General features: G+C 44.0%; 1 protein-coding gene across 4 annotated transcripts in view; it reads left to right on the top strand.

The window, feature by feature from the left end:
• LOC122161414 (interleukin 1 receptor accessory protein) overlaps positions 1 to 14473 on the top strand; it is a 40098-nt gene that overhangs the window by 22045 nt on the left and 3580 nt on the right. For 2 of the 4 annotated variants that reach the window (XM_042820847.1, XM_042820846.1), the window contains exons 4-10: positions 429 to 621; positions 2376 to 2541; positions 3482 to 3553; positions 4646 to 4769; positions 5828 to 5976; positions 8144 to 8293; positions 8739 to 8882. In XM_042820847.1, coding sequence (XP_042676781.1) covers positions 429 to 621; positions 2376 to 2541; positions 3482 to 3553; positions 4646 to 4769; positions 5828 to 5976; positions 8144 to 8293; positions 8739 to 8882 — 998 coding nt within the window. Of the gene's footprint in view, positions 1 to 428; positions 622 to 2375; positions 2542 to 3481; positions 3554 to 4645; positions 4770 to 5827; positions 5977 to 7144; positions 7484 to 8143; positions 8294 to 8738; positions 8883 to 10627; positions 11646 to 14473 lie in introns of those variants that run through there. The other 2 variants (XM_042820848.1, XM_042820849.1) reach the window with 2 other exon arrangements.

Here is a 14473-nt window from a genome sequence, read left to right on the forward strand (position 1 = left end):
CAGATGCAAGGGTGATGTTTTGACTGCATGATAATTTGGCAAAGATTCATGAGATCCAGACTTCTAGGAAATTAGAAGTGTCTCTAAGTGTGGTACAAAATGAACACAGCAGCTGCTTTGCACTGAGCTCAGGGGCTCTTTCTGATCTTCCTTGTGTTATCTCATGTTCATTCTGTCTTTGATGCTGTTATCTGCTCTACCAGCAGGAGAGTGTATGTTGCTTATTAGTCATGTTTATGGGCTTTTCTGAGGTGGTGTGTCCATCTCTGGAGCTTCCATTCACATATGTACATGAGTCAGCTAAGGCTGTATATGCTTCATCAAAATGGTGCAGCCAACAATGATTGCAGATGTGATCTTTATTTCATTACCCTGCTATAGGAGGAAGCTAGTCTTGTCTAATCAGCCCTCTCCTCCTCTGTCCTTAGAAACACAACTTACTGCAGCAAAGTTGCCTTTCCTTTGGAGGTTGTTCCAAAAGACCAAGGCTCTTGTGTGAGCCATTCAATAAAACCTGTTGAGCAGATGTTCTACCTGGAGTATGCTAATGAAAAGATCGTATGTCCAGACATTGATGGGTTTTACCCTGCTAGTGTAACACCAACTATCAAGTGGTACCAGGTGAGAAGCACTTTTGTCATTATTTGGGCAGAGGGGGGACTTGGTGTTGTATCTGAAAAAGCAGTGTGTGAGGTGAGAACCACGGAGCTGTATTTCAGTCTGTCCAGTGATTGAACTGTTAATGTTACTAAAGCTATAGTTAGAGCTTTGTTTGCATTGAGTTCAAGGATAAAACTGTCTTTGGATACGAGAACAAACACTGATATTATATATGTATATGTGTGTGTATATATATGTCTATTTTGATTTGTGTGTATAAGTGGAGAAGACTAAAGTAAGGGATTTGGGAACTTCAGCTGGTACTATGCCTGACCTACATGGCAGGCAAATTACTATTCCTGTAAACAAAATCATGACTTTGTTCCCTTTTTACTAAAATAAGGATAAAAAACATTTTGTAAGCTAAGGAGAAAAACCTCTCCTCCAAAATCTCATGAGGTCAGGGAATGAAGTTGTGGAGTGGGACTCTTCAAGGACCACAGATGCTATTTGCCACAAATTGGCAAACCTCTTTTCTAAAGATGGAGACATCCCTATTCCATTCCACTCTGATAGTCAGGCTGTTTCCAGCCATCCTCAGGCTCATGCCTACATAACTACTGCTAAATCGTATTAAATTTTTACTTCAGTATTTTTCCTTAGATGGATGTCTTTCGTCAAGAGAGAGTAAGGAATTCTCAGGGGATGCTTAGCTAGGGGGCTGTGCTACTGAATTCTTTAACAGCTTGTAAAGCACTTCCAAATTTCAAGGTAGAAGGCACTACATGAGTGAATTTAATAGTAAAGAAAGTTGGCAGTGGGTATCTGCTGTTTAAAAGAAAAAATTAAAAATTTAAAGAATATCCAGCTCTGAAATCCTTCAGGAAAAGCTTGCTTTTGTGGCCAAGAGGAACAGTTTCATTCTGATAGTTGAAATGTCTTACTTGTACTGCTCATTGAAATTCACATTTCAACAATCAATTAGGAGGATGAAACACAAAGCCCCATGGAAATCATTTTTCAGGCAGCAAGTCATCCCATGCCTAATAAAAAACACTAAAAATGGTATATGACCCCTGTCTTAAATTGCCCCATTAGGATCTATCTCATTGGGAAATGCACCATTCAGAAATAATCTCTTTAAAAATGTGCATATCTTTGGGTTTTATGATAATGAAGATATCATCTGCTTAACTGCTTCCTGAAAAGGGCTCTCTAGGTTGGTACTTGGCTGAGGTTTCCTGCCTCACCTGGCAGAGAGAGAAGAGTTACTAAACTTTTTGTATTATAGATTCTCGTTTGCCATTTGCCAATTCTGGGGCCTCATCGACAATTGATGTCAGTCAGGGCAGCATGATTAGTCCTGAAAGCGTTAGAGATGCTGACATCAACTGGGGGACATGTCCTTTACTCTTGGTATCCGTTTGTGAATACATCATCGTTTTTCTCCTTGTATGTTTTTACTTCACTTTGCAGAGGTGTTCACCTTGATTGCAAATGCACTTCTAGATCAGAGCTATATATGTCTTTGAAATTGTTTGTGTTTGAGGTGGGATAAAGCTATTAGGATCATCTGCTTCATCACCTCTTTTTCGAGGTTAATAAACCAGTTTGCATTCCAGTATTCTCAGGGTTCGTGGCGTTTAGGCCTGAGCTGCATCAGATACCCAAGTCTCGCATCATGTTTATAGTTTCAAAAAAAATATTTGTAGTGGGATTTAAACCAAGAACTTTCTGGGTCCCAAAACACAAGTGCTTTTTCTGCCTGACTCTAGTCTTGCAGGTTAGTGGATGGCTTCAATGAACGACATCCTCAAGGGTCCAAGCTTGTCATTGGCGTTGTCCGCAGCGCATATGAAGGGAATTACACCTGCATTGTGACATTCAAGGACCATGGAAGAACATATAATCTCACCAGAACCGTAAAGATGAAGGTGGTAGGTAAGAATGACTTCAAAAAGTATAAGCTGCAGGTGGATAACAGCAGAAGTGGTGAAAACCGCTCAAGTCTGTCACGGGATCTGTTTGTGGTTGTGTTCAGTCTGTGTTACCCAGCTGACTTGTTACTGCTGTATTTTGGCTTGCTGGGGTCAGCCTTCCCTGACTGTCCAGGGCATGCTGTGTTGGAAGCGCCACTCACTACCATGTCAAATACCCCCAAAGGAACACCAAGGGTAACCAGGCTTTGGCTGATGAGATACAGCCCATGAGGTGGTCAGGGGTACCCTCTGCTGGCACATGAGTGCATAACCCTGACGCTCATTTTTGTCTCCAGTGCCCTCTGCTCATCATTATTTATGGGATTGTCCAATCATAGCCTGCTTGTTCCAATCCCCCTGCAATCTCAAAGCCTTTGTGCTGAGCTAGAATGATTTTTCATGGATGGGATTTCAGCTGTCCGTGCCAGTGCATGGGCAAGTCTGCACTTATAGGCAAGTGTTTGGCCTACCTGCCAGTGAGTTGTAGATGGAGCTGAAAAACCAAGTGAGCATAGAGCAAATTCTGAGTGCAAAGACAATGACAGCTTTAAGTGCATGATTAAATGCCTATGATGAGAGTTGATGTTGACATCTTATTTTTTTTTTTAGGAACAGAAATAAAAAGAATTTCTGGTATAGGTTGTACTTCATGGAAGATGCTGAGTCTCAGGGGACATGGAGCTCTTCAGATGTGGGGGGCCCTGAACCTTGAATCTAGACATATCTAAACTTCGAAGGAGCCTCAAAATCTGCATCTGGCACTGTCTGGGGACTAGGACTAGATTTCCCTTTGCTTGAAATTCTGCATTAGGATCGCATCACAAATTAGATAGCACCATATGTACCAGGGCAGGGGGGCATTGTGAGTAAAGCTGCAGGGGCTTCTCTGTTCTCTCCCACAGGATCTCCAAACAAGGCCTTGCCACCGCAGTTCACCTCCCCAAATGAAAAAGTTGTCTACGAACTGGAAGCAGGTAAATGGCAATACCTACCATCCCTAGGGGACAGGGATGCACGGCCAGCCAGACTCTCCTCTCCCTCTGCTTTCCCAGTGCTTCCCTTCACTGAGCAGAGCAGCTGCCACAAGCTGTCTGGCAGATGGTTAGGGGTGCTAGTTCTCCATGGCAGAATAGGAGGGCATAGCTTTAAAGTTAATTTGTGCACACAGATTTTACTTCATTTTTTAATATTCAGGCATGGAGATAGAGGACTCCAGCGAACTGGAGCAGCTGCAGAAACAGATGAAATGAGAGCTCTTAGTTACTTAGAGCAATTCCTGTAGGACTTTGTGTCAGTCCTGACCCTGGCTGTGGTTTGTTCCAACCCTCCCTCATTCAGTGCCTTTGTGGCTTCTGCCTTCTGGCCACTTCTTTGCTCATCTCCTCTCCCTCTGGTTACTTCCTAATTAATGACAGCTCTCCATTTGCTGGCCTTACAGTATTGTGTAGTGGGATATTACACCACTTCCTCTACTCCATCTGTTTAGACTGATAGCTCTTTGGAGCAGTTCCCTATGCTGAATGGATTGTGTCCCATTACACTGCTGTAATAAATGTCATGCCAATGGTGATGATTACCAGCAGTCTTCACTCTAAAGCACTACTGAGCTCAGAAGATCAGGCTTCTGCCACACTCTGTGAGACTTGTGGGCAGACCATAACAATATTCAGGCTTCCAAGTCTGATCTGGAAGGGAAGTGGAGTGCCTGAAGGATTGTTTCCGCACCAAAATTCTTCTCTTTAAGGTCACTGTCCCCTGTGCAGTTGGAATGCTTAACACTGCCAAGGTTTCCAAGAAGTGGTTGGCGTGGAGCAGCTCTATTTGAGTCACTTGGTGCAGTCAGGGAATTTCTGGAGTATTTAGGAAAGCAGGATTTTTTTTTCCTGTTTATTCATGTCACAAGTCAACATGTCCAGGGTATTAAACAGACATCAAATGTCTGAAAGTGTGTGTTTATCTTTTTGCTTCCTAAAGGGAGGCAGAGTTTAGTCTGATAGGGCCACTGGAAAGCTCAGTGTGGTGCTACCTGTGCTTTGTAATACTTCACTGTGGCCATTTCTTCCCAGGAGATGATCTTGTTTTGCCCTGTGAGGTCTTTTTCACCTTTCTGAAGGACTCTCGGACTGAGGTGTGGTGGACTGTAGATGGGAAGAACACAGATGACATCATGGATGCCAAAGTCACACAAAGGTAACACTTGGTTTGTCTAACTCTGACCTGGGTCCTGCAAAGGGGTACGGGTGCAGGTGGCAGTACCATAGCCCTGCTAGAAATGTCTGTAGCATATATGTGGCTTTTTCAATCACGAGGGAAGTCTGTAGGCAGATGGTTCAAGGTAAGAAGTGTCAGATCTCCTAAGATCCCATTGCTCTTACATTTCTACTGCAGATACTGGGGCCAAATACTAGTCTAATTTTTCTCTTGCAAGGAAAGGAGTGTGGATCTCCACCTTCCCCCTCGGTCAGGAAGCAGTGTGTCTGCTCTGTGCTGCAGTGAGCTCCAGGGAGACGTCATTTAAACATGTACCTTGCTTTATAGAAAGGATTGTGGGAGCTTTGTCTCCCATTTCTCATCATCACCTGTTCAGATTCTACTACCAGTATAAACAGCTGATGGTACTGTGAGATTTCAGAAACAGGCAGACACAGATTTGTTTAGAGGAATGCTGTGAAATAGCTTAAATGACAAAATTTTTCAAGCGATAGAGGCTGAAAACAAATGATAGTGTTATGCATAGTATTGATTAGGAGGAATGCAGAGAGATTCAATTATGTGAAGAATCCAAATGAGGCTCAGAGACTTGTTTACTGGGTGTTGAATTAGATATAGAAGGCTACCTGATTGGTTTGCAAACCATTGTAGAAGATAGAAAGGCAAAAGGAAATAGCTGCAAAATGAGAATAACAGTAAGTTCAGGCAGAGAGAGACTTCAAAGTGACTTATCCAGGGTTGCACAGGGAAAGTGGAGTGGAGTTGGAATCCTGAGTTCATGGGATCTATTGCTTTGTAGACAATAACTTTTTTTTTCTTTCTAACATAAATCAACACATCTGCAGTGGGGAAAAATGAGTGAGTGACTGAATGGCAGAACTCAGAGGGCAGTGATCAGCTGGTGGTCTAGATGGCAGGCAGAAAGCAGTGTCCCCCAGGGATCAGTACTGGGTTCAGTCTTCTGCAATTTACTCATCAGTGACCTGGATGAAGGTCTAAGTGTTCAAGTATGTAATGCTCTAGTTTTCCTCTTGCAGCGAAATTCCTAGAAGTTTTGAAGACAAAACTATCATAAGGACTCTAACAGTTGCAAAAGCCACACCAGAGGACTTGAAACGCAATTACACTTGCTATGCCAGAAATGCCAGAGGGGAAGGCCATAGCCAGGCCATAGTGCGCATGAAAGGTAAAGTACTTGCAGAGCATGGTGATGAATTGAGGTACATTCACACTGGGCTGTCCATCCTGCCTTAAGCCTTGCCCTGCAAAACAGTAGGGGAACGATTATTTCATTCAGGCTTTTTTTTCCAACACACACTACTCTTTATGCATAGATGTATTATAGCTGCTGATATTACATTTGGTGGTGGAGATCAAAATATGCATGTCTCATATGCCTGTGCCATGGTCTACTGGCTGGTGAGAAAGAGAGGGGTAGAACCTTTCTCACACCATCCGTGTACTACAGCTGATGTATACTCAAGTTGATGCAAACTGGGTGGTTTGAAATGTTTTCAGATTAGTTGTTTGTGTGAGACTTGCTGCCTGCTGGCATCCTGCAGAAGGGGCACTGCACTCTGACATTACATGAGAAGTGAGGTGATCTGACCACGGTGCTCTGTGATTTTACTCTTTGTTGTGATAATGCTCCAATCTAGATACAACCACCTCAGTGTGGTAGGTATGGACTGTTCAAGCTTTATTCAGAGCGCATTTTTTTCCTACATCTTTTTTCTTCAAAGGTATTTCTTCCTATTTCACAGACCCACCTTTCAGTAATAAGTACTGCGCCTTTAGTATAGGTATATAAGTTTTCATGAGTAAGTGGATATTCTGCTGCTTTATCAACCTCATCTAGAGCTTCAGTACAGCTTGCTGTAGAACAGACCCTCACCTCCCTTCTCTCGTATGAGATTCTGGTCTGCCTTGTGGAGATTATGCTAGACACATTCTTCCTCCCACTTTTCCCTGTTAGGATGAGAAAGCTCACAGAGATCTATTCTAGAACAGTTCTTTCTCTTCTTTCTTAGTCTCTGTCCTCTTTCATTTTTAGTCCCATTCATTTGAAATGAACCTTTTCTGGATCACTAGGAAGGAACAATAGACCAAACAGAACTGAAAGACTGAGGCCATCTGCTAGTGCATTTACCCTGAATAATTCTTCTGTGATGATAATGATTGTATATGTAGCAGCCTTCAAATTCTTTCCCTAGACAGCAGTGCCTAAGTGCTGTATCTAGTGAACTGGTCTGCTCTATCCTCTTCCTCCCACGTTTGCTCCTGCAGCAGTTGAGTGGGTTTGCTCTGAGCAGATTTGGTTACTCACAACCCCTCCTTTCTGCTCTGTTCCACAGAAACTTGCAAGATTCGGCCTCAAGCACTGCTGGCAGAACAACCTTGAACTAAGCTCACTGCAGACCATTCTACTGGGCATAGGAATACCAGGCATCCTAGAACCTAACCCCTTTCCACTTACCTTCCAGTTTTTAGCAAGTAGTTGTATATGTTGGCTGCAGCTATTTCATTACGTTAGGTTATATAAATTTCCTGATTTTTTTTTTTTTTTTTTTTCCTGGATGCTTTCCCTTCTTTTCCTTGTACTTCTGCTGCTCATCACCTAATGAAACTTGTTAAATTCCTTGCGTTTTCTCTTTGGTAATTAAGTTTCCAATAAAATTTAATAGATCTTGAAATTTGGTGATGCTTCCATTCACTGCTCATATCATGCAGTTTGCCAGCATGCATATGAGCTGCCACATGAGTCACTATTTAAAAAAAAAAAAAAAGTTGTCCAGGATTGCAGCTTTTTCTGCCCATAACACAAAGAAGCAGCAGCATCCTGACAGATACCATATGAATTGGAAGGGAGGCTGTGTTCTTTTTTTGTTGCTCACAGGGTTGTCTTTGTTTGCAAACGCTTCAGCTTTTCTGATATGAACTGATTCTTCCTTTGTGATAGGAAACGGTCAGGTCAAGGCTAGTTATATCCTTTTTGTCATTCTGGGCTGCGATATGAGAACTGTGGGTGTGTGATGGGGAGGGAAAGTAGTGGCCTTTATGTTGTTGCAGGTGAGCTTTGGCTGACTCTTCTAGAAGTATGTGTTGCCCAAAGAGGTTGCATATCCTGGCTTTGGGCTATGCAAGTGATTTCCATCTATGGGTCTGCTGTCACGTGTCCCGCCAGACAAGCTTTGGTTTGGCCACTTTTGTCTGAAGGGCCAGCTTGGCTCTTGGCTTTTATTTCCCAGTGTTCCTCTGCATCATTTGACTACATATAGCACATGCTTGATCCTGCTTAGCTGAAGGTGCAGCCCATTTGGTAAACCTGGCCTCTTGTTCTTTTTTGCATCCAGTTGCAGCACCGAAGTACACTGTGGAGCTGGCCTGTGGACTGGGAGCAACCATCCTGCTCGTCGTGGTGCTGATCGTCATCTATCATGTTTATTGGCTTGAAATGGTCCTCTTCTATCGAGCTCATTTTGGAACAGATGAAACCATTCTAGGTAAAGAGTTAAAAGGCTTGTTTTATAAGTAAATGCCTGGCTTCGCTGATTCTATGCAGGGATTCTCAAATCAGGAGCTATTTGCTTTAAAATGTGGGAAGGCATCCAAAAGGATGAGATGATTAAGCATCCTTCTTCCTTAGTATGACCACATCTTCCCTGTGTTACTGGGAATTTCTCTTTGTGGTGATGTTGCTGCAGTCTTTTGTCTTCAGCAGCCCAATGGTGTCTGGGTACCTTCACATTCAGCCTGGGCAATCAGAGGCAGCATTGCTGCCTTAGAGTTACGGAAATTGATGTCTTGACCTGGGCTCAAATCGATTATATATATCAATTATATAATTTATATTTACTTTCCCCTTAAGAAAATCAAAGACTCAGCATGCGCAGTATCACAAGTGTTTCTTCTGCTGTTTGTGTTTCTCTGCACTCTCTCAATGCTCAGATGGGAAGGAGTACGATGTGTATGTCTCCTATGCACGCAACGCGGAGGAGGAAGAATTTGTGCTGCTGACACTGCGAGGAGTCCTGGAAAATGAGTTTGGGTACAAGCTGTGTATCTTCGACAGAGACAGCCTCCCTGGGGGAAGTGAGTACTTCACAGGGGCCTGTGAAGCTCCTCTTCTTTCTTGGTTCTTTGAGGTACTGATCATAAACTCATAGAATGAGTGGCTTGGGTTGGAGGGGACCTTAAAGATCAAGTTCCAGTCCCCCTGCAGGGGTAACTGATAAGAGCTGGTCATTCCAGACTAGCTATTATCCTCCCCCTCTCCAAGAACAATCTTTTGTTGGTATCTTCTAATGTTTTTGCTGCATGTGACAATGTCACAGATGTCCACAAAAGATTTTCTGATGGCCTGGAACAAGCGGTGGCTGTGGTCATTTCACTTGCTTTCTCCAAGAGTGATATGTGGGAGTAGTTGATTTATCAGCAGAGGAAACATCCACTGACATTCACACAACCTCTGAGCTGCTTTAGGAAAGGGGGATAAAGTCAAGGCTTTAAAAAATAAGTAAATAGAGAAGTGTGATGCTGGACTGGGGCTGCTAGCTCACATAGGGCATTAGTGAATGCCTGGAAGAACCTGCAGAGCCTGCTTCAGGGAGATGTGGAGTGTGCCCTGCCAGCATCTCTGAGATGAAAACATGCCCTCCCAGGAGGCCTGCTACCCACCTTCATGAATTAGAAAATCTGTGTCTAACATAGCATAAAAATTAGTTGTTATGGTTAAGAATTTCTTGTTGCATGTAGGATGCAGAAAGTCACCCAGAATGGAAGTTTGTGAAACTGGCACTGACAGAGCATCTTCCACCTCTCAGCTGCCTAAGATTGCTGTGGGCCAGAAGCATACTCACCAACTTTATGTCACTCTTTCCTCTGGAGAGTTTCATTTTCTTTCCAGCAGAGCAGTCCTGAGCTCCCTTGCCCTTCACCATCACTAAAAGTGCTCCTATCCCAGCTCACTGCCACTACCAGCCTCAATCCAGCGAGCTCTGAGGACCAGCCCAGCTGAGGTCTATCTTGCTGGCTCATGGCTGCAATTAGCAATGCTGCTGGATCCTCCCCACTGCTTCTGAGCTAGGATTTGACTTATCTTCTTGAGGAAGCACAGCAGACCAGGAAATAGCTTGTGGCAGCTGGTGCCATGCCTCTGGAGTGTACATCTGTGTTGCTGGGAGACTTATGTTGTCCTTGGTGAAGGAACAGTAGGAGATTGATTATCCTATGACTTTGCTGACAGGAACTAATCAAATGTGCTTGACAGCTAAATGAAGTTGCCTGTCAGTGTTATTTTATTCTCCATTGTGTTTTCTGACCACTCAAGAACATTCTGTTGACAGTGCAGTGTGGGACACCCCGTAGCAGAGAGAGCAAGCACTGGGATTTGTGCTTACAGGGGATTTTCACATTAATTACAGAAAGGTGGCTAAGGACCATCTACATGCAGGTTTAGAAAATCAAAGATGATCCACAGTTACCATGGTATTTGTCATTTTTGGACGCATCACTAAAAGTCCTCTGAATAGTTTACATGTCACTTTTAGCAACACTGAGATCTACTTTCATCAATGGTAGCAACAGGAACAACTAGTGTAAAGTCTGTTGATATAACAGTATTTCCAAAGTACATGAACCCACAAGAAACATAGAGGTTCCTCTATTGGACCATGTGCTAGGAGTTCTTGCAGAACTTGAGAATCACCAGCATGGTCTATGGAAAGGGCATCTGAAGTATTTCATCATCCCCTTCTAAAAGCTATGTGGAATCACATGAGCAGTTCAGCAGCCTGTTCTCAGCCATCACTAACCACCCTGATGTTTCTTTCTCCCAGTTGTCACAGACGAAACCCTGAGCTTCATCCAGAAAAGCCAACGTCTGCTTGTTGTCCTGAGCCCCAACTACGTCATGCAGGGGACACAGGCCCTGCTGGAGCTCAAGGCTGGTCTAGAGAATATGGCCTCCAAGGGCAACATCAAAGTTATTCTAGTGCAGTACAAAGTCATCAAGAAGAGCAAAGTGAAGGAGCTGAAGCAGGCCAAGGCGGCCTTGACTATCATTAAGTGGAAAGGAGAGAAATCGAAGTTCCCAAAAGGCAGGTTCTGGAAAGAGCTACAGCTGGAACTGCCAGTAAAAAAAATTATCAGGAGTTCGAGCCTTGATCGGCAAGAGCCATCGTATGTCTCCCTAAGAAATGTTTGATGCCATTACCAAAACAAACAAACAAAAAAATCACAATCCAGAGCCCACCCACAGAACGGAAAAACCCACAAAAAATATAGAAGTTAGGCCAGGGACTGGGGAGGAGCTCAGGCTGGGTCTATGTCCCATGTGTTTCAGAGGACAGTCGTGCCTCCCTACAGCTTTTCTACTGTCCTGGCACTAGAAAGACCAAAGATACATATGCTTTTCTCTGTGATTGCATGCCCTTGTAATGAACCACAGAAGTCCTGATCTCAGGGTCTATGTCTGGGGTCTTCAGATGGGGTGCAGCCAGCACCTTGTCATAATGTGGCCTTTGTACATGCCAGTTCTTCTTGATCCAGTTCTTAGAGTTTCTTAGATTCCAAGACAGGGCTTCTTTCCTCTTCTCCATTCACTCCCTCCTGATTGTTGGTCCCTGTAACACAGGCTGGGATTCAATTTGAATGGAACATAGAGCCTTTCATTTTGACCTGGGCAGCAATAAACCTGATGAGGTTTAAAAAAAGAAAGTGTAGAATTTTGCACCTGGGAAGGAATAACTGTGAGTATCAATACAGATTGGAGGATAACCTGCTGGAGAGGAGCTTTGGGGAGAAGGACCTGGGGGTCCTGGTGGACGACAGGTTGGAGATGATCCAGCAGTGTGTCCTGGGATCCTGGGGTGCATTAAAAGGAGCATGGCCAGCAGGTCAAGGGAGGTTGATCCTCCCCTTCTACTCTGTCCTTGACAGGCCTCACCTGGAGTACTGTATCTAGTTCTGGGTACAAAAAAGATGGGGATCTCCTCAAGAGGGGCCAGCAGAAGGCCACAGGGATGATAAAGTGCCTGGAGCATCTCTCCTATGAGGAAAGGCTGAGCGAAGTGGGTCTGTTCAGCCCTGACAAAAGAAGACTCAGAAGTGATCTTATTAAGGTTTATAAGTATCTTAAGTGTGGGAGTCGAAGAGACATGGCCAACCTCTTTTCAGCAGTCTATAAGGATAGGACAAAGGGAAACAGCCATAAACTTGAGTACAGGAAATTTTGCACCAGTATGCAAGGGAACTTCTTCACAGTGAGGGTGATGGAGCACTGTACCAGGCTGCCAAGGAGGTTGTGGATTCTTCTTTTCTGGAGGTATTCAAGACCTACCTGAATGCCTACCTGTGTAGTGTGCTGTAGGGGGCCTGCTTTGCAGGGGGGTTGGACTCGATGATCTCTGGAGATCCCTTCCAACCCCTGCAATGCTGTGATCAGTGTCCCAGCCCTGTAATCCTGATTGCTATGGGACTGCACATTTCTGCATTGATGGGGGCAGCATAAACTCTTGAAGCTCCTCATCTTCTCTGTGTACATTTCCATAGAAGCAGTTGCAGATAATTTAGCAATGTGGAATTGCTGTTACAGAAGCAGTGTACATATATGTTTTTTTAAACATGCTCTTCTAGGTGCTATTTGTATTGTAGCATTTCTACTAATAAGAGGTCTGTCTCTAGGACTCTCCAATCTTCTGAGCATCTTAAATCCTTCAGGACTATAATGTTTATAATCTAGGGAATAGCTCTCACTAGCACAGGTCATCTCTGAGAGGTTCTTCTTTGAAGAGTAAGCTCAGGGATTTCACAAGCACTGCAAAGAACCCTAGTATACTACTGATCCCACCTGCTGTCTCTGTGCTGCTGTCTGGGGAAAGCATTGTGCATGGTGCTGCTGGAGGCTTTGAGAGAACAGTGGTTATATGCCCAACTCTCCAGGGAATCCAGCAAAAGTACTTGAGCTCATTGAAAGCTCCATCCAACTGGGTAAGACTTGGTGTGCTCTGCCTGGGTCTGAATAACATAGCTGTTTGTCATTTGGGGCTGAGGTTTAAACTGGCCTTGGTTTTACACAGCAAACTTTCACCCCTCTTGTTTCTAATTGCTGAACTGGGAGTGTATTTCAGGTTCTGCAATTTTTGCACAAAATGGAAGTATGAAACCCACTGAGTACAAGCCCTTGCTTCAATAGAAGGCAAGAGGCGTAGGAAAATACCTTGTGGATTAACCCCCAGCACACGAGACTTTCAGCACAGTAATGGGGGCTGTAGGACAGACCAAAGCACAGCAGGACCCTGGCATTAATTGGTGCTGTAATTCATAACGTTTCTACATAATGCTATAAGCTCCAGGGGTGTCTGTTCTCCTGCAGCTCCCCTTACAAGGGCCTTCTAACTTAATTGTGGTATTCAGTACTACACATACTAAGTGCATGCTTATTTTTTTTGTAGATAATGGGTGCTCCTGAGTCACTTCTGACTCATGGTTTCTCTCCATTGGTGTTCAATGGGTGAAGCATAGCTATTGATAATGGCATTAAAAAAGCATTATGAGATGGTGTCTACGCACTATTCACTCAGCTGGCAGTGAGGTTTGAGGGTATTCTGGGGACCAGCCCATTCCAGCCTTGAAACTGAATCCTAGAGTCAGCAAAGGCCTTGCTTGTAGCCTTTTGTGCTTAATAGTGTTGTGGCAGGGCAGCAGGCAGACCCAGCCACCTGCATCGTTGAGGCAAGTACTGTACCAACGTGGAACATATAGCAATTCCTTTTTTCCCACCTCCTTTTCCATCCCTTACCCACTCTCCCCCTCACTCACAAAGCAAGTAAATTTTACTTTAAGCACGTGAAAAATTGCAGTCAGCTTCACTGAAGGTCATGGAGCTCCTCGTCTGCTCAGGATATGTAAAAGCTTTGCTGTTGCTGAACCTTGTTTCCATGGCGGTTGGTGTAGAGGCAAAGCTGCTTCCCACACTCCAGCAAGCTTCATTGGCAGGAGGTAGCAACCAAGGCCATGCTAAGCTTCTTGAACCCATTGTGACTGCATCATTTTGCCCAGCTTTCCATTTTTGTTAGAGATTTCGGCATCAGTGTGATCAGCTGCAAGATATGCAGGCAAAGGGAAGGCCACGAGGCCAAAGCAAGACTGTGTTAGAGTCTAATGTGATTGTTAAAAATTTGACTTAAAAATATACATCACCATGGGCCTTATGGGGATCTTCCAGGCCAGGGGTGGTCCCCAGTCCCTGCTGCATTGTCAACCTGAGAACTGCTCTGGTACACCTACCATTTCATCCGGTGCTTGGTTTCCGTGATGGCTTCTGTCACAACGTCTGTCCAGTTCCCTTGATTCTTTTATGTCTCCGTGCCTTAACCTAACATTTATCAACATGCAGCTCATACAGAGTTCCTCGTTGTTATTTCCTAGAGAAACAGCCTTGCACGAATTGGAGATAATATTTCTTTCCTTATACTGTTTGATGTCACGTAGCCGTTACAGAGTTTCCCCTTCTCTTTTCTGTACATTTTTGCCTTCGTGTTATTTGACCTGTGAAGCATCAGTATTATTTTATTTTGCTTTTCAATAAAACATTTTCACCTTTGCATTTCAGTCCTTGTGCATTTGTCATGAGTATCATTTTCCTCCCCATTACATCTACAAAAGGGTGTTAAAGAAAGGTG

The sequence above is a fragment of the Centrocercus urophasianus genome, unplaced genomic scaffold, assembly GCF_019232065.1.
Source record: "Centrocercus urophasianus isolate 14NV4802_14NV808 unplaced genomic scaffold, USGS_Curo_1.0 seq_19, whole genome shotgun sequence".
Classification (NCBI taxonomy): Eukaryota; Metazoa; Chordata; class Aves; order Galliformes; family Phasianidae; genus Centrocercus; species Centrocercus urophasianus.